This window comes from Coregonus clupeaformis, unplaced genomic scaffold, assembly GCF_020615455.1.
Source record: "Coregonus clupeaformis isolate EN_2021a unplaced genomic scaffold, ASM2061545v1 scaf0665, whole genome shotgun sequence".
NCBI classification, from domain to species: domain Eukaryota; kingdom Metazoa; phylum Chordata; class Actinopteri; order Salmoniformes; family Salmonidae; genus Coregonus; species Coregonus clupeaformis.
In genome coordinates this window covers 184128-205000 of record NW_025534120.1, presented here as the reverse complement: position 1 = coordinate 205000, position 20873 = coordinate 184128, and the positions used below count along the sequence as shown (strand labels likewise).

Here is a 20873-nt window from a genome sequence, read left to right as displayed (position 1 = left end):
ATTGTTGCCATAATTGTCTCTTACCTGTACTTACTGGCTGCCGGCCCTCGGTGGAGTATATCGAGGAACAGAGGGTGCCTTTTAGGATAAGGACTAACAAGGTTTTGACTAGGTGGGATACAGCTACGACCGGAAGTGACTTTTTCCCTAGCAGGTTAGGCTAATTAGGCTAGAGTGCAGATACTTGACGTGTACAGTACAACAACAAATCACAGAGGGCCTGTTACCACACCCTATAGGCTTCAACATAATAATATAACAATATATAATAATACTCATACATAATAATCGAACATCACCTTTGACTACAGTGACATTGGTAGTAAGTAGGCTACAGTATAATGGATAGCTACCCAACTGGGACAGAAAGTGGAAATGGAAGGGGGACACGCAGTGAGCAAAACTCCTAACGACATAAAAACACAGACACTTCAGTGGAACGCACGGGGCAAGACGGGAAGGAAGACTATTGAAGAGGAGATGAAGAACACGAGAAGCATCGAGTGAAGAAATGGGCCCGGAACAGGGTTAGGCCGAGATGCACTGTTGACGCCCTATGCTTCATTTAGGACCTCAAAGAAATGAGTCAACTCCTATAGGGACTATTTTCACCGCCACCTGCTGGACCAGAGGTCATGTGGCCAACACTCTGCTTGAGTTCATTAGGAGCTATAAGGAGTCCATCAACTACCTGGTCAGTCAAGTCATATAGGGGGGATTTCATGGCCACCTGCTGAGCAGAAGTCATGTTTGCCAACACTGGCCTTAAAATCATTAGGAGCTATAAGGAGTCCATCAACTAACTGGTCAGTCAAGTCATATAGGGAGGGATTTCATGGCCACCTGCTGGAGCACAAGTAATGTTTGCCAACACTGGCCTTAAAATCATTAGGAGCTATAAGGAATAAGTCAACTCATCATTCAAGTCATATAGGGAGGGATCTTAGCACCACCTGCTGGATCAGAAGTACCCTTCACCGTAGGCACAAGAGAGCCATCATCTCTCAACCGGTGCAATTTCCATAAGTACGTGGTAATAAAACAAACAACGACCGCTCATCATATAGGCAGTGGTTTCAAAACTCTAAGCGCGTGTTCAAGTAGAGCACACCAAATCATACATGTACTTGTTCATCATACTGAATCAGTGTTTCATCTAGAAATACATGCCTCGCGTTGCAATACGTGTTCTTGTAAAGTCATTGCTTTCCACAATGCAATGCTCACATCACTTTCCGTGTGATATTGTTGTTCATTTCTTCAAATGTATTTGACTATGACTTAATCCGACTGCTCTGAATTCATAATCACCTCACGGTTTGGTGTTAACCTACCGATTTTCAACTGCTTTGCCTACTGCAGATTAGGAATGCTGTCATGAAAATGTATGCTTGGGAAGTCTAAAATGAGGGTAACTCCCCTTAAGGTAAATGTCTGTGTTCTGAGTGGCCTTAAAAATACTGATTTTTTAATAACATTTAGATATGTGCATACTGCCTGTCCTTAGGCAAACGCATTTAGAAGGGAAAGAAGTGGAACCAATGAATACTTTTCTTGCTCTTCAATCAAAACAAAACCTTCACAAAGTGGTGCGTTTTTCCCCTAAATGACCCCTGAGGATTAGTGTGTTCTCATTTGTCAGTAATTGACCCTGACATGCTCCCTTTAAATGGTACTATTTTACGCAAACGTATACTGTAATGTACTACTATTATGATGTCACTTCACGGTAAGTAGAGCGAAATGCTGATATTGACATGGTCAGAGACGTAAGGTATGTCCCAAATGCATCCCCTATACCTTAAACGTGGATCCAAAAGGAAGTTGCTGGGGTCTATTGGATGAGGGGTGTCAAAAAGTCCCCAAACGGGAAAAACCCCTTGGCAACTGGGCAGAGGCCCTGTCCATTTCAGCACCGTGGACCTCCCCTATTACCCGTGTCGTGAGTGGAGATGCAGCACAAGCGCTGTCCATACAACGGTGCTGAATACAGCAACGCATGCGCCGATCCTGCATTTGTACTTTCTGATGGTAGCAAATGTTTTGGTGGAGTTTGACTATTATAGATAAAAAACAACGGATCGGCGCAATTTGCAAAACGCGCACCCCTTGGGGGACCCCAGGACCGCGTTTGGGAAACGCTGGCCTAAAGAGCAAATAACCATTGTGTGCAGTACCCAAATTTAACCACAGGATGTCCTCCGTGCTCCACTGTAAAGTTTGGGCCTCTGCATGAGTCTCTCAGCAGCACTGCAACATGGGACTTTCAAAGTAAGTTGGCATGCAATGTTTCTTCTGGACTGCATTCAAGGCAACTAATGACACAGAACTAATAGTGTCAATTATTCATCTGAACACAATTCTTGTAACTATTCGGCCCTATATTATCACTCGTTTCTTTTCCCCCTCCTTTGTAAAGCATTTTACTGTGCTACTATAGTCCAAAGGAAGTGGATGATGCCAGACGGTTGTATATATGGTTGTATAAATATATATACTGTATACAGAAACAGAATTTTAAAAACAGTACACTACACTTCCTATGCATCATGTAAATACTCTAAAACTGGTTAATCTCACTAAACCGGTTCATCTCACTATCTAATTTCCTTCATCTGCACTGATCTGAGGACACTGGATAGGTGTAGTATTCTCATCAAATGAGACTTAATTTCAACCAGTAGAGAATGTGAAACGTTTTATTGAAAGAAGTTCATTATCCAAGTGTTATAAACACATAATACATGCATTATAAATATAATTGTAATATATATTCTAAATAGAAGTTAAATCTGTACTTCAATGCACATCTGGTGTGCATTATAAAAACAGAGGAAGAAAGAGGAGGTGGGGAGAGAGGTGTGAGAAAGAGGAGGTGGGGAGAGAGGTGTGAGAAAGAGGAGGTGGGGAGAGAGGTGGGAGAAAGAGGAGGGGGGGAGAGAGGTGGGAGAAAGAGGAGGTGGGGAGAGAGGTGGGAGAAAGAGGAGGTGGGGAGAGAGGTGTGAGAAAGAGGAGGTGGGGAGAGAGGTGTGAGAAAGAGGAGGTGGGGAGAGAGGTGTGAGAAAGGAGGTGGGGAGGTGGGAGAAAGAGGAGGTGGGGAGAGAGGTGTGAGAAAGAGGAGGTGGGGAGAGAGGTGTGAGAAAGAGGAGGTGGGGAGAGAGGTGTGAGAGAGTGTCAAAGACAGAAAGGGAAAGAATAGAGGAGCAGGGAAGACAGCATATGATTAATGAATTACAGTGCTACTAGGGAAGACAGCATATGAGTCAATATCACTATGAGGTGCCTTTGGTGTCCTCATCAGACTCACTCAGTCATCATGAAAATGTAGCAGAATAATGAAAGTCTGAGGTCTTATTATAAGTGGCCAAACATTTGCACACATATCAGTAGAATGATAAGTCTCTAAAAAAGTGTTTCCTTCATTTTATTAAACATTTTTCATTGGATGTACGTGATTTTGGCATGTCCCACACACTGCTCTGCTAACTACAGTGTGTGTAATAAGTGGTTAAATGATACTAAATCCAATTTTTTTTTTTACATGGTTTTACTGTCCACAATAAGTTCTTTGATAAAACAAGTAATTTTGATCATGTATATTGTATTTTCATAATCATATTGAACATTTTGCATGTGTCCCTGAAATTGCTGTCCACCCCTGTCATTATGGGGTAACTGCCCCTTTAAGAAACCCACTGATGTTTTCAGTGACATCACTACGAGCATTTTGTCTTTCTTCAATGAAGGCTGAAGCAGTGTCTAGTTGCAGAGTAAGTATTTACACTTATGTTTCATAATTTTCATCATATTATGTGTGTAGTTGGATGTTGTCAAGCTTAACATGTCCACTCTGTCATAGTGAAATATCAATTGATAGAAAAACCTATCAGAACTTTGAAATATATTTGTAAAACAGTACACAGTCAGCTTGCTAACTGTAGTATGTTGCTAAGTGAAGGTCCACCATGTGCTCATTAAATGCTAACATTAGCCAAAAATGTCCACCCTGTCATTGTCCACCCTGTCAGCAAGCCTTCCATGACAGGGTGGACATGGTTCATGACAGGAAGGACATGTGCATAGTTTAGGCCACATACTGATAATGTTACACATATTACAACAGCTATTACACACATTTTATAACAGTACATGCTATACATAGTAAGAATGGACAATATGGACAATTTTTTTGGCGATATCGGTATCAGCAAACCTAGTTTGATAATGCAAGCCTAGTTTACCGGGACTGCCAATTAAAGTGTGTAAGGGAACATTTTGAATCGTCTTTTTCAAGGAATGAGATCAAAAGGAGCTGAGATAGCAAGGAGATATCGGGAACGTCGTGATGCTGACCCAGACAGAAGAAGAAAGTACCTTGAGAAAGAAAGGGTCAAATGGAAAAAAGACAGAGACTGGAAAGAAGAAGGGTGTCAATGAGCTCAGTGAGAGAGAGAAGAGGGCAAAAGAAAGAAATGGAGAGGGCAAAAAGTCAAGCCAGAGCCAGAAACAGGGCCAGTGCTTTGCTACAGTCAGAGACACCACCCAACTCCCCTGCTGAAACTCCTGAAAATCAGCATGATGCCAATGCCTTGCAGAGCCAAGGGTTACTGTCCTCAAGAAATATTGAGGAAATGTCTGAAGCAACCAAAAAGTGTGACCCGAAAGCCAAGGTCCGTGCTTATGGTGAGTGCAGTGAATGCCTCCTAACTTGTCACCCCGATGCTGAAAACCCCTGGGGAAGAGAACATTCGTTTATCTCGGTGGATGACAGAGAAGATCAAGAAGGATGAGAAGGTGTCAACAATAACAGTGAAAAGGGAGATAACAACAACAACAGAGCATGAGCTCAACACAGATTTCCAGGCTTCTCCATTTTAGGAGCCGTGTCTTCAACATTAAATGGCAGTTTGATGCCTACAGGGAGCTCAGGAGGAGTCTGAAGCACAATGAGTCCCTCTTGCATATAGATTTTAGCGAAAATTACTCATGTAAGTACAGCGAAGAAAATACAATCTGTGCATTTTGGAGGCTCACACAAGCAGGCCAGTCTGCACACTGGAGTGCTCTACACCACTGGTGAACAAGCGCCACACACCTTCTGCTCCATATCACCCTCCGGAAGACACGACCCTGTGGCCATCTGGGCCCACCTTGATCCAGTTCAGAAGGTAGTGAGAGAACGACACCCTCGACGCCTGCAACGCAGTATCAACAAAAGGGACATTTCTTCTACCTCTCAACGGAACCCTACAAGTATGGCTTCAAAGAAATAACGTGGAATTTCTTTGAGGCTAATCATGGGAAGGGGGCACCAGACGGTGTGGGTGGGGCCCTCAAGAGGTCAGCAGACCGGATTGTAGCCCGTGGAGGAGACATTCCTGATGCCCAGAGCTTGTATAACAAGCTAAAAGCCTGGACACATCTGTCGAGCTGTTCTTCATCCCAGAGAGGGATATTGAATCAAAGCCTGAGGTACCTGCAATAGCTGCCATAAAAGGCACTATGAGAATCCACCAAGCTATCAGTCTGACACCCGGCCAAATGAAATACAGAGACATTTCATGTCTGTGTAAAAGGGAGGAAGGTGTTTTGGACTGCCCCTGCTTTAACCTTCAAGAGGTCACTCTAGCTAATGTTCCTGTTTCATCTGACAAGTCCCCAGCATGTGGAAAGACACCAGATAATCCTAGGAGACCAGAAATGATTGAGGTAAAGCACATTGGAGAGTGGTGCGTCGTTAATTATGACAATGAAGCATACCCAGGTATCATCATGGATGCAGAAGGGCACAGTGTGAAAGTTAAGTGTATGCAACGCCATGGCATAAACAAGTTCAAATGGCCAAGTCTTCGGGACGACATCTGTTGGTACCATGACTGGCAGGTACTTTGCCTAATACCAGAACCACAGGCTCTGAACAAGCGCTCTGTACAGATTGAAGTGTCTGCATGGAAGTATGTGGAACAGCAACTGCAGAACTGAGCCATGTCTCTGCAGAAAGGGAGAGACTGTTTGGAGATGCGTCCAAGTGATCTTTCTGTAATATTCAGTTTTTTTCAAATCAACTGTTCTCCACTTAAAAAACATTTTTCTTCTTGTTCTACAGTTGAATGTTTGACTTTCACTGTGCAGAATGATGTACAGAGTTTAACGCTAGAAGGCCACATTAATGTCTCATTTTGGGCATCTTTATTCAGTGGCTGCATGCAGATAGAGTGGATCAAAACAGTCTGTTCAACTTGTAATTTCCCCCTACATGGGAAAAGGCATTTTTTACATCATTTTCTTGCATTGTTCCTTGCATTTATGAGGCCATTCAATGACATTTCACAACATGTCCACCCTGTCATGCCCAGGGTCCACCCTGTCATGTCACTGTCCACCCTGTTATTTTCATGTTCTATGAAAATAAACAAATTATTTTCACAAGTTAGCAAAATCTTTTGTGTGATTCCTTTATAAACAAATGAGGGCCAAATAGTATTGTTTGAAAGTTTGACCAGATATCTTTTTTGTTAGATTTTATTTAGAAAAGAAAGTGCAACTCTCGCAGATTTTATAGAGAAACAAATAGTTTGCCATAATTTCATTATTATCCAAATACTTTTCCCATAAACTAAAATATATTGTTGAGAAAGTGACTAAATAGTTTTCTGAAAATGTACGTTTTATAATCACTATGTAATTACAATGTATTTATTCTGCTTTGAAATTGTCCATGACAGGGTGGACATATTTTGCTGTTTGCATGTAAATTGTCTGATTGCAGTTAATTTATAAAAAGTGTGGGAGCTTGACCAATATGCATTTCTAACAGCATAACATATACTTAATACAATGAATATGAAGTTCAATGGAAAATCTCCGCTTTTTGGGGGAAATGGGGAAGTCTCAAAGGCACCTTATGGTGATATTGACCCATATGATTAATGAACTACAGTGCTACTAGGGAAGACAGCATATGATTAATGAATTACAGTGCTACTAGGGAAGACAGCATATGATTAATGAATTACAGTGCTACTAGGGAAGACAGCATATGATTAATGAATTACAGTGCTACTAGGGAAGACAGCATATGATTAATGAATTACAGTGCTACTAGGGAAGACAGCATATGATTAATGAATTACAGTGCTACTAGGGAAGACAGCATATGATTAATGAATTACAGTGCTACTGGGGAAGACAGCATATGATTAATGAATTACAGTGCTACTAGGGAAGACAGCATATGATTAATGAATTACAGTGCTACTAGGGAAGACAGCATATGATTAATGAATTACAGTGCTACTAGGGAAGACAGCATATGATTAATGAATTACAGTGCTACTAGGGAAGACAGCATATGATTAATGAATTACAGTGCTACTAGGGAAGACAGCATATGATTAATGAATTACAGTGCTACCTAATATTCTCTCAGGTCATCACAATTCCATAATAGTGTCTCTAGCGGTGTCTCCTAACAGCCTTGGGCCCCCCAGTTGGCCAGAAGGTGATCTTAAGAGCGGGTGAGATGGACTGGACTGGAGGTTGGCACCCATCAAAACATACCTGCAGACGAGAGACAGATGGAGAGAGAGATGGCATGTTATTCTAACACTGTCAGTCATCATCATCATCAGGAGGTGAAATGCAAAACTGACCTTGTATCATTATCTCTGGGACTACTACATCTATATCTGTATTTCAATGTAAAGCATCTTTTTAATAATACTCCCTGTTGACCCGACCAAGTGACCTCTCACCTCTGATCCTGCTGTGCCCTCTGTCAGCCAGTTCAGATGAGGGAGGGGTTCACCGACACAGCTTACAGTTGAAGTCGGAAGTTTACATACGCCTTAGCCAAATACATTTAAACTCAGTTTTTCACAATTCCTGACATTTAATCCTAGTAAAAATTCCCTGTCTTAGGTCAGTTAGGATCACCACTTTATTTTAAGAATGTGAAATGTCAGAATAATAGTAGAGAGAATGATTTATTTCAGCTTTTATTTCTTTCATCACATTTCCAGTGGGTCAGAAGTTTACATAAACTAAATTAGTATTTGGTAGCATTGCCTTTAAATTGTTTAACTTGGGTCAAACGTTTTGGGTAGCCTTCCATAAGCTTCCCACAATAAGTTGGGTGAATTTTGGCCCATTCCTCCTGACAGAGCTGGTGTAACTGAGTCAGGTTTGTAGGCCTCCTTGCTCACACACGCTTTTTCAGTTCTGCCCACACATTTTCTATAGGATTGAGGTCAAGGCTTTGTGATGGCCATTCCAATACCTTGACTTTGTTGTCCTTAAGCCATTTTGCCACAACTTTGGAAGTATGCTTGGGCTCATTGTCCAGTTGGAAGACCCATTTGCGACCCAGCTTTAACTTCCTGACTGATGTCTTGAGATGTTGCTTCAATATATCCACATAATTTTCCTTCCTCATGATGCCATCTATTTTGTGAAGTACACCAGTCCCTCCTGCAGCAAAGCACCCCCACAGCATGATGCTGCCACCCCCGTGCTTCACGTTTGGGATGGTGTTCTTCGGCTTGCAAGCCTTCTCCTTTTTCCTCCAAACATAACGATGGTCATTATGGCCAGTTATTTTTGTTTCATCAGACCAGAGGACATTTCTCCAAAAAGTAAGATCTTTGTCCCCATGTGCAGTTGCAAACCGTAGTCTGGCTTTTTTATGGCAGTTTTGGAGCAGTGGCTTCTTCCTTGCTGAGTGGCCTTTCAGGTTATGTCGATATAGGACTCATTTTACTGTGGATATAGATACTTTTGTACCTGTTTCCTCCAGCATCTTCACAAGGTCCTTTGCTGTTGTTCTGGGATTGATTTACACTTTTCACACCAAAAGCACGTTCATCTCTAGGAGACGGAATGCGTCTCCTTCCTGAGTGGTATGACGGCAGGATGAACGTGGAAATTGCTCCCAAGGATGAACCAGACTTGTAGAGGTCTACAATTTCTTTCTGAGGTCTTGGCTGATTTCTTTTGATTTTCGGGAGGGGTTCACCAACACAACTGATATAACCTAGAGGATTTAGGGAGAAGGGGGGGAGGGATGAAGTGAAGGAGAGAGACTTATTGAGAAAATAAGGTAGTTAAAGAGACAGTGTTCAACAGGAATCTCTGTGTGTGGCCTCACCTGGTGTCCACACTAAGTGGCTGCAGAGTACTTTATACTGGAAAACATGCACAGACACAGGAGGACAAACAATACAGTGTAGTTCTATAAATAATGGAGTGTCTTACTATTCTCCATGGTTGGTCCTCTGGCCTGTCCTTTTGGAGGTGGAAGGAGCCACAGTTCTACACCTGAGCTTGCTTACTGCACAATCCATCAATCAGATTGAGTGTGTAGGTGTGGGTTATAGGGTGTCTAATTGTTTTCAATATGGGGGACTCTTAAAAGAGCCTGTTTTGTTTTTGTACAGACATCCTCACCTGAGAAGTAGAACTCAAAAGGCGAGAAACTGGGAATTGAATAACTGCAGTTAACGAAGCTAAGTCAATGGAAGAATACTCTTATTGCAATGTGGATGGCTCTTAAAAGAGCCTTTGGTTGTGCATAGTGTAGTCTATGGTGTTGCCAGGGAACAGCACCCTTCGAAGAAGTAGGAGGTGAAGATCTCGCCGCCGTGTGCTGCGTTGTTGGCCCCCATCCTGGTAACATCCTGCAGAGCAGCAGACCTCTCCTCTGGCACACGGTGGCGAGCTGCAGGTCCCCTCCTGGTCCTCGCGTCCATCCTCATGATAGTTATGCAGGACACAGGAAGCCTTCACACACAGGCCTGAATTCCCCAGGAGGCAGTCCCAGTTGGCCCTGGTCACCCAACCTTGCAGTGCCCTACACGGTAACTGGAGGCAATCGTTTTGAAGGAATCTCCAGTTACAAGGTATCTTCAGGAATATGGAAGATAATGCCATTATTAGACTTTTTACATCACCAGGTCATTGTGGATTACTAAAGTATCATATCCCTTATAACAAATCATGATAACATTGGATAGATAGATGCATGTGCAGCACGTGACAATAGCAGGATCATATCAAGGATAGAATCCCAAATGAACACATAAATACCACTTGAAGCTTGATCATTTGAACCAGCTGTGTAGTGCTAAGGCAAAAAACGTGCAACCCCTTCGAGTCCCCAGGACCACGACAGAGAACCACTGCTCTTCATCGGGACCTCTTCATCTGCAGACAGGCTTTCACTGCTCTCTGTACCTGAGGACAGAAAACCTCACAAGAAACAGACTTCACTATACTAAAATTAGACCGCACTGAATATGATGTTACTGTTATCTTCGTCCTCACTTCTAGGGACTGGAACTACACAACAGAACCTGCCCTCTCCAGAACAGCCTACTCTCTCACTTTGACAGATGGGGCTGCTATCCTTTCACCCTCCTCCATGGCTATTAGCTAGCTACCTACAAATGCATTTGGGAGTTGTTATTTTTTTACAGTGATAAATACATCAAGTTAGCTAGCTAATATGAAGTTAGGTAGCTGGTCAAATGTAATTCACTTAGCTAGCTATCTATACAGTATGTAAAGTCGGCTAGATAGCTAGCTAGGTTAGCAGCTCATTTGAGTTAGCATGCACTGTAGCTAGTTAGCTAATAATACATCGTTTTTTTTTTTTACATTTTCAAAATGTATTTACTTACTTGAATAGGCTCACCCAGCCATGTGGACGATTGGAAACAGGGCAGCAAAGTTCGTTGTTACCAGAGCGGTTTAGAGCATATTACTACTATTTACCTGTGAATAACCAGACCTTCATTCAAACTTGCTATGCTGAATTCTTGACGCCCAGTCGAACATGCTGCCAGCAAGCGGGCCAACGCACGGAGCATTACAAGCTAACCTGGCCGAACGCTCGTTGCTAAATAAATGGACACACACACGTTATTCAATCATTTCACCCACAGTGTTAGCGAGCGTCTACGTGGCCAGGCGCTAAAATAAAACTCGGTTCTATTTGTGACTCTCGACCCGCTGCAAGTCCTCTCCTCTCCCATCTCCTCATTGGTTTTTAGGAGCATCTACCGACGTGGGTGATTGAAAGATGAACTGAGGTCCACACTCCAGTCCAGTTGGTGGTGGTAATGCACCTTAAAGTTGGTTGCCAACCGACATATAAAGTCCAAAGAAGAAGAAGAAGCCTGAATTTGGTTTACCATTTTATCTGTGGATGAATAGGCTCTATGCACGCATCACTTCCGCATTGGCGTAAGGATGCTTTGGCATTTCCGGTTACCGGAAAAAAACATTAGACAGTGATAGTAGACCGTTTTAATGGCAGAGATGAAGTTTACAAGGTGTTTGCTGGAGTTGCCTAAAGTATCTGTTAATGATATAAGGAGGGTCGTCCGGACATCCAGTACGACACCACGTAGCAAACTGGATAAAGGCTTCAAATTTTACGTTTCTTCTTTTCTTTGCAACTTTGAAGGTAATATGCTAACGCTAGCTAGCCTGGGCTAGAAGCCTTGCTTTGGTGTTTTAAGTCATGACTCCATCCTGCTTCAGGTTAATCAAGCTTTAAATAAAGTTTAATCATGTGTATATACCTCTCACTTCATGTGATTGTACTTTTATGAAAGTATCAGGTAAAAACAGGGCTACAAATGAGATCTCTGTGAGAGCCCACTGCTACCGCTCAATGAAGAAACCAAAGCCACCACACCAGCTGTTGAACTTGTTGAAGGTTCCGTTCAACACATGTTTTACTCGTTTAATGTTACCACAGATTTGATTGCCATTGCTAAGAGAACACTTCAGAACTTTAGTGGTTTTCACGATAGCTGAACAGTGGTAGCCTAATACAGACCAGGGTAGCTGAGTGGGAATTGCCATGCTTTGTTGTTGGGTCTGTTGTAAACAAATTGGGGTTTGGTTTGAAATGTAAACAATAATGAGATCACTACTTTTTCCTGACTTGATGACTGCAATGACAGTAACATATTCCACTCAGCTATTCTTCAAACTGCTGATGTTCTACTCAAAACTGTCCTGTCATCTTTACTTCTTTCTTTATAAACATATGGCCCAACTTCCTTGCTTTTGTACTTTATGTTTCTACTTGTCAAGAGGAATTAGGAGCAAAACCTTCACTCTACTGTTGTTATTAGTACTAGGCTACAATGTTGCACCACTCAGCTACTGCTCTGCCAATACTGTTTGAAGGTAGTTAAATGGCACAAGACATAGTACTGTAATACTCAGTTAGACAGACATACAGTAGGTCAACTACATGGTACTGTAATACTCAGTTAGACAGACATACAGTAGGTCAACTACATGGTACTGTAATACTGCTAGACAGACATACAGTAGGTCAACTACATGGTACTGTAATACTGTTAGACAGACATACAGTAAGTCAACTACATGGTACTGTATAACTGTTAGACAGACATACAGTAGGTCAACTACATGGTACTGTAATACTCAGCTAGACAGACATACAGTAGGTCAACTACATGGTACTGTAATACTCAGCTAGACAGACATACAGTAGGTCAACTACATGGTACTGTAATACTCAGCTAGACAGACATACAGCAGGTCAACTACATGGTACTGTAATACTGTTAGACAGACATACAGTGGGTCAACTACATGGTACTGTAATACTCAGTTAGACAGACATACAGTAGGTCAACTACATGGTACTGTAATACTGTTAGACAGACATACAGTAGGTCAACTACATGGTACTGTAATACTGCTAGACAGACATACAGTAGGTCAACTACATGGTACTGTAATACTCAGTTAGACAGACATACAGTAGGTCAACTACATGGTACTGTAATACTGTTAGACAGACATACAGTAGGTCAACTACATGGTACTGTAATACTCAGTTAGACAGACATACAGTAGGTCAACTCCATGGTACTGTAATACTCAGTTAGACAGACATACAGTAGGTCAACTACATGGTACTGTAATACTGTTAGACAGACATACAGTAGGTCAACTACATGGTACTGTAATACTCAGTTAGACAGACATACAGTAGGTCAACTACATGGTACTGTAATACTCAGTTAGACGGACATACAGTAGGTCAACTACATGGTACTGTAATACTCAGTTAGACAGACATACAGTAGGTCAACTACATGGTACTGTAATACTCAGTTAGACAGACATACAGTAGGTCAACTACATGGTACTGTAATACTGTTAAACAGACATACAGTAGGTCAACTACATGGTACTGTAATACTCAGTTAGACAGACATACAGTAGGTCAACTACATGGTACTGTAATACTCAGTTAGACAGACATACAGTAGGTCAACTACATGGTACTGTAATACTCAGTTAGACAGACATACAGTAGGTCAACTACATGGTACTGTAATACTGTTAGACAGACATACAGTAGGTCAACTACATGGTACTGTAATACTGTTAGACAGACATACAGTAGGTCAACTACATGTTACTGTAATACTCAGTTAGACAGACATACAGTAGGTCAACTACATGGTACTGTAATACTGCTAGACAGACATACAGTAGGTCAACTACATGGTACTGTAATACTCAGTTAGACAGACATACAGTAGGTCAACTACATGGTACTGTAATACTGTTAGACAGACATACAGTAGGTCAACTACATGGTACTGTAATACTGTTAGACAGACATACAGTAGTTCAACTACATGGTACTGTAATACTCAGTTAGACAGACATACAGTAGGTCAACTACATGGTACTGTAATACTGCTAGACAGACATACAGTAGGTCAACTACATGGTACTGTAATACTGTTAGACAGACATACAGTAGGTCAACTACATGGTACTGTAATACTGTTAGACAGACATACAGTAGGTCAACTACATGGTACTGTAATACTGTTAGACAGACATACAGCAGGTCAACTACATGGTACTGTAATACTGTTAGACAGACATACAGCAGGTCAACTACATGGTACTGTAATACTGTTAGACAGACATACAGTAGGTCAACTACATGGTACTGTAATACTCAGTTAGACAGACATACAGTAGGTCAACTACATGGTACTGTAATACTCAGTTAGACAGACATACAGTAGGTCAACTACATGGTACTGTAATACTCAGTTAGACAGACATACAGTAGGTCAACTACATGGTACTGTAATACTGTTAGACAGACATACAGTAGGTCAACTACATGGTACTGTAATACTGTTAGACAGACATACAGTAGGTCAACTACATGGTACTGTAATACTGTTAGACAGACATACAGTAGGTCAACTACATGGTACTGTAATACTGTTAGACAGACATACAGTAGGTCAACTACATGGTACTGTAATACTCAGTTAGACAGACATACAGTAGGTCAACTACATGGTACTGTAATACTGTTAGACAGACATACAGTAGGTCAACTACATGGTACTGTAATACTCAGTTAGACAGACATACAGTAGGTCAACTACATGGTACTGTAATACTGTTAGACAGACATACAGTAGGTCAACTACATGGTACTGTAATACTGTTAGACAGACATACAGTAGGTCAACTAGTGTATAAACTACTGTGTTACTATATCAACAGAACTGGTTGCTACAGCTGCAACAGTTCAATCATGTATAAACTACTGTCTTATCAACAGACCCATTAAAGAGATTCTCTGATACGTTTGTATACTTTTTAGACAGTAGTGCTGAAAGTAGCACTCAGGAGCCACAAGTGGTCCCCGATAATTGCATACAATGTCACATATGTGCAGATATGTGCACCACATCATTGGTCTCTCGCTCTGCTGGGTAGGCCTCTTGCTAGCTGTCACTCAAATGTGAGGGGCTGAAGCTCATTGGCTAGAACTCAAATTGCAAAGGGGCTGGCTCATGTGGGGGGAAATGTAGGGGAAAAGGCGTGGCACAGCTTGAAGAAAAGTCGCTTTCAAACTAGGGATTTTATTGCTAATTGAGGTAAGACCGTATTTCTGCTCATAGATTATACATGTAAGAACTACACATTGAAACATCCAGCCCAAAGTGGGAGGTTAAAAAAATAATTTCTTAGTCTCCAAACTACCGGAGCATGTCTTTAAACCCCCCTAGAGTCTATTGATACAACTAGGCATCAATCTAAGTAACAGAATAAAAACATCCCTGTCAAAATCCATCAGTTTATGATAGAGATATGCATGGGCTGTGTCTCAATCCACCACATGCACCAATGGCAGCCTTCAGCATCTGAGGAGACGTCTGTAAGCGTCCAAACAAGATGGTGGTCTCTGTCTAAGTAACAGAATAACAATAAAAAGGGGGTATAATATGTGTAAATATATGATATATAAATATTTCCTGAGCTTTCTAATATCTACTAGATATAGGACAGACACTTCCAAACCTTATTCCTTATGATTTATTTTTTGACTGTCTTTTTTTGCCATTTATTAATGTGTTATTCAAAGTGTTTCTATGGGCTATAGTAGTAAAGGACTAATTCAATTTTTATCAAATACATTTTTTACATATTTGTTTTTATACCTAAAGGGGTCCTAAAATTCCAAATCAAATAGCTAAATGATGTTTGGTAAGAACATCTTAAAACAATTCCATATGTAAGCTTAGAACCTTCAATGTGTCAATGTGTTTGTACTTGTCTCTATACAAATCAAATCAAATCAAACATGTATGATGCTTTCTTTTCTGATATTAAACAGACAAACCTCCCAAAAGTTTACTGTTTTGACTGTGTATATGACGCTTCTCCCTCTGGCACGCCCATCTCGGGATAGCCGGGCCCCGCCCATTTACCAGGATGCACCATATTAGGTCAATGACGTCAACGGAATCTCCTTTTGGAACGTTCCATTTCTTGGGAACGGCAACTTCGAAGTTCTAACTTGTTATCTTTACCGATAAATGCGATAGATGTATGTTTATAAACTGATATTATGTTGATATCCTCACCCTTTCCTCGTCAGATGGTGAGCAAGCCTAGAAAACCCCTGCAAACTGTCAGTTGGCATTCAAACTTCCAGCAACTAACTGTCAGTATCTGGTATCTATAATATTGCATGAAGTCTACTTCTACCGAGCGGCTTCATTCATCATGCATGAATGAAATCATAGTCATTGCCCGGGACTAAACTAACTGGGGCATGTTCGCTGAGCAGGACCCAACGGTTTTTAACGTTCCGGTAGATTTAGTCCTCTGCTATGAACAAACATGTCTCTCTGACATTTTGAATAAGAAATCAGGGCGGCTCTATATGTGGTAACTATATCTGAAACATTCGACAACGTTTGGCGACTGAACTTTGCTCTGGGGTATATTCATCAGGAAACAAACGGAAACAAACCGGACGAAACAGGGAGGGGCTAACCTGAACTTGTCCAGTTAGAAACGCTCGTTTTTGTTGTAAAACGTTTAGCTACGATGTGCACGATTGAATACACAGCTGGAAAGTATGAGACAGCGCTCCTGCTGGTGATTAGTACATTAAAACCACGTTCAGTAGCCAAACGTTGTCGAAATGTTGCCGATAGAAATGCCATGAATAGAGCGGAAGTGATTCCTTATTCTAAATGTCTGAGGCATGTTTGTCCTACAGTGTATTTCTATCTGAACGTTCCAAAACGTTGCTTCTTGCTGAACGCGCCCCAATAAGGTTTTTATACACGGAAGTATAAGTGAAAATAAAAGTAAAATAGGTGTAGCTACACACCAGGGCCCGTATCTCTAAAGAATTTTTGTGCAAAAAGTGGCTCCTAGCGGCCAAATTCTAAGAAAATTCTCAGAGGCATGACGTTTTCTTAGAATTTCCCCTAAAAGTGACACGAAAATCCCAGTTAATATAAAAGCTATTCCTCAAGAGTCCTAGCGCTTAAAAAGGGCTCCTAAGGCGAGATCTGCTAAGAGCAGGGAAGAGGACTTTTAGTGGCTTAGGAGTTACCCTAAGCAGCTGCACAAAATGGCCAACAGAGGAGGCAGGAGAGATGTCCTGCAAACACTGGATGACAGGGAATTATTGAGACGCTACAGATTGGATCGTGCAGGAATCATGTTTGTGGTGGATCTCCTTAGAGATGCAATTACTTCACCAACTCGACGCCACAACGCTATTACACCGGAGAAGAAAGTAATCACAACCCTGAGGTATTTGGCAACAGGGAAAATGCAACAATGCAGCAGTGATGACTTGGGTCTGTCCCAATCCTCCGTCAGCAGAGTCATCACCCAAACACTGACAGCTTTGTCACAACCTAATATTGTGACACAATTTGTTTCATTCCCGCTGGATGCCCGCACTTTACACACACATAAAAGGGCATTTATGGACATTGCAGGATTCCCTGGCGTTGTGGGTGTAATTGATGGAACACATGTGAGAATAATTGCGCCATCAGAGGACGAGGCTGTCTTTGTTAACAGGAAGAATTTCCACAGCATCAATGTGCAAATAGTGTTCAATGCGGCCTGGAAGATTTTGGACATTGTGGCTAAATGGCCAGGCTCCACACATGATGCGAGAATGCTCTCCGAGAGTGGCATCAGACAGCTTTTTGAGAGACGCTATGTGCCAGCTAATTGCCACTTGTTAGGGGACAGTGGCTACCCATGCAAACCATGGCTCCTTACACCTTACCTCCAGCCACGCCAAGGGCCCCAACTAAACTATAACAGGTAAGCCAAACAATACAAAAATCATGGAAATGAAATGCAAGCAATATGTTAGAGCATCCAAGTAGTGCAATATTTCCATCAAATAATTAAAGGTCTGTATTCTATTGTAGGGCCCACAAGACAACAAGAGCGGTGGTGGAGCGTGGCATAGGCCAGCTTAAGAGGCGCTTTCATGTTCTCCACGGAGAGGTGCGGCTGAGGCCTGAAAAAGTCAGCAAACTCATCATAGCCTGTGCAATATTACACAATATTTGCAAGGTTAGACAGATTGCAGAACCTCTGGAGGATGGCGATGAGGATGAGGATGGAGACAACGATGAGGATGGTGGTGAAGAAGATATTCACATTCCACAGGGGAACCTAGCCCAGAGTGGACTGCCTTACAGGGCAAACTTCACAAATTTACATTTCAGGCAAGCTGTAGCCCCATGTCATTTGAGAACTTGTGATGGTATTAAGAACTACCACAGTTTTACTGCACATCACCTGCAACTGTTAAATGCAAGACACAGAACACAATCTCTAAATGGTTTATTTTTTAGGTGTTCAATTTTAAGGCGGTAGTACTCCTCCTGAAGGGAAAGGACTTTTTTGTTGTTCAAACACATCAATTGTGAGTTGCAATCTTCTCTCCTGCAGGGATGCTGACGGAGCAGGTGCTGCGGATGGGAATGGTGTTTGATCCGCCGGGCTATCCTGAGTAGCAGCTGCAGATGGTTCAGGCGGCAAACTTGATGGGCCCGGTTCTTGTGATGGCTCCATGCTACAGAAATACATAGGCCTAGTTTAATTATTGTTTTGATTAAATTAATTTAATACATTGAGCATGGATAACACATGAAATGGCTTCTGCAATGAATAAACACTGTTGATATGAATAACCCTGTGTCCTACCTTTGCTGCATTTCAAGGGCCTGCATCATTGACGTGTCAATGCCTGTTGGCAGCCCGGTGACACTGACCTCAGAGTGTCCCAGGACTTGAAAGACAGTGTCGGCCACCTGGGACAGCCGCTTTGCAGGTGGTCCACCCCTAGAAAGAAACAGTCAATGAACACAGTACTTAGGCATGTAAATTAACTTTGCCAGCAGGAGCAAATTGCCAGATTATGTGGTAGGCCATAGTATTTTGCTCACCTGTGAGTGAGGATTCCCGCTTGTGTGCTGCAATCTCATCTTTTGCCTTGGACTGCAGCACATACCACCTTTTCTCACAATCGTCGCCTGTCCGCACCACCAGTGGAAAAGAGGCATTGATTGTTTGGGATATTGTGTCCCAGGCGCGCCTCTTGCCTTGGCTAGTGACAGTTGGGCCAAATTTTCCTCGTAACATACCTTTATGTTCGTTCACCAACTGGGCCAGCAACAAACCTTGCTCCTCAGTCCAGCTCGGCTTGCGATTCCTTTTTTTCTCAATTTTCTGTGTTTGTAGGATATTTGTTAACAAGCCTTCATAAATAGACCAGCCAGCAATCACAGACATTGTTAAAAGCTGAGCTGTGTTACCCTCGTTAAGTTCACACTGAGTTGTAACGTTGCAATTTCTACTTCATTAAGGACAGCCCCTTGAGATAGGCCATCTTGTTTTCAATGGGGTCCATATGGAAGTGAAAGTACAAAATATGCCAGCTAGGATATTAATATGAGCAAATGAGACACAAATCATTATTTGAACAGGGTGTAATGAGCTTAAGTTTTCACATAGTTTAGATTCTAATGTTAGGCTATAACCCCTACAGCTTACTATTCATTTTCCAGATATTTTCTTGAATGTGAAATATTATTTACAATTATAGTCTGCATAAGATTAGAGTGTATAATTATGTTTATTGATTTGAGGGTACATCCTTTGCTCATTATCACCAAAAGTTCATTTCATCAAACTTGTAGGATCAACCAATCACGGCTTTTGAAATGATGACTCATACCTAGCAACGGGGTCAACCACACCTCCTCACTAAGATAGGATTTTTCATCCATTCCTGGCTCAGAGTTCACTGAAAATGTTCTGGAATCACTTCTAAGCTAAAACTCCTGGCAAGGAATTTTTAGGTTAAGTTAGGAGCTCTCTGAGAGGATTCTCAGAATCTTTAAGGATACGGGCCCAGGTCTCTGCAGCGGGGACTCGAGGTAAGGGTTTTCTAACAATCGATCATAATAACGTGGTAAGGGTTTTCTAACAATCGATCATAATAACGTGGTAAGGGTTTTCTAACAATCGATCATAATAACGAGGTAAGGGTTTTCTAACAATCGATCATAATAACGTGTTAAATGAAGGTTAGGCCCTACTTGCTACATTTTAGCTTGTCAAGACTAGACTTGAGAGTCTGACCAACTGTCAAAGCGAGTCAACATTAGGATGAGAAGTTCCTGCTGTCTAGTAGATGTAGTTGTCTAGAGGAAATGCCAACACATTTACAGTCTAGTTTGATTTGTTTCCTAATATAACCGAACTTTTCTCCAAACCGGCACCTATAACTTGGCTGTGGAAGGACACGTGGAAGCGCGTCTTGTGCGCAGTCTACTACAGGCAAGGTGCCGGTTTGGAGAAAAGTTCGGTTCAGACGGTTTCTATAAAGGTCTACAGATATACACACATGATATAATCCGGACCAATGGACAAGGAGTTACGGATGATCGATATTCAGTAACAGGATTTTGGGAAACAAGTATCCTGTCTGCCTACAAAATGTTGGCAGTTATTTTCCAGACTTTGCACTGTAGCCACCAAGACGCCAATGCGCGCATGCGCAGCGTCCTATATTGGGGTAAGCATATAAATAAGAATGAATAGAAGGTCGTCTCCATTCAAGTCAATGATGCCATAATGGGTGGACTGGCAGCCGTTTTGAGTGTTTCCCAACCGCTGGTCACCTTTTCAACGCTTATCTTGTAGAATCCAGCAATGGCGCTGGTCCCATTAATTAGCTTATTTTCTAATGGTTCCGCATGTCTTGATCTAACCACCTTCAACCTGACCAGCTAGCTATGTCAGCTATGTAAGAACAAGATGAGGTGTATCTTATATGCTAACGTTAGCTAGCAGGCTAGACGGTTGTCTCATGATCTGCTTCAGACCGCTTGCCTTCTGCCTAGTGTCAAAGTCGCGTCAATTCAAATCTGGTATTAGGAACAAAAGAGGTCAACACGACTTCTAAGGTATACTAGTTATTTTAATTAATGGAAAAACCTTCA

General features: G+C 41.9%; 2 protein-coding genes across 3 annotated transcripts in view; both read left to right on the top strand.

Annotated features, from left to right (window-relative positions):
• The window catches only part of LOC123485379 (NACHT, LRR and PYD domains-containing protein 14-like), a 97481-nt gene that overhangs the window by 39049 nt on the left and 37559 nt on the right, over positions 1-20873 (top strand). The gene's annotated exons all lie outside the window — the stretch shown is intronic.
• Positions 16892-18399, top strand: LOC121549967 (putative nuclease HARBI1). 2 transcript variants are annotated; one of them, XM_045216291.1, is made up of 3 exons: positions 16964-17676; positions 17787-18089; positions 18316-18399. In XM_045216291.1, exons 1-3 carry the CDS (start codon positions 16964-16966, stop codon positions 18356-18358), a joined length of 1059 nt encoding a protein of 352 aa, XP_045072226.1. In that variant the 3' UTR covers positions 18359-18399. The 2 variants fall into 2 exon arrangements, with proteins under 2 accessions (XP_045072225.1, XP_045072226.1); XM_045216290.1 differs by lacking the exon at positions 18316-18399 and having other exon boundaries at positions 16892-17676; positions 17787-18240.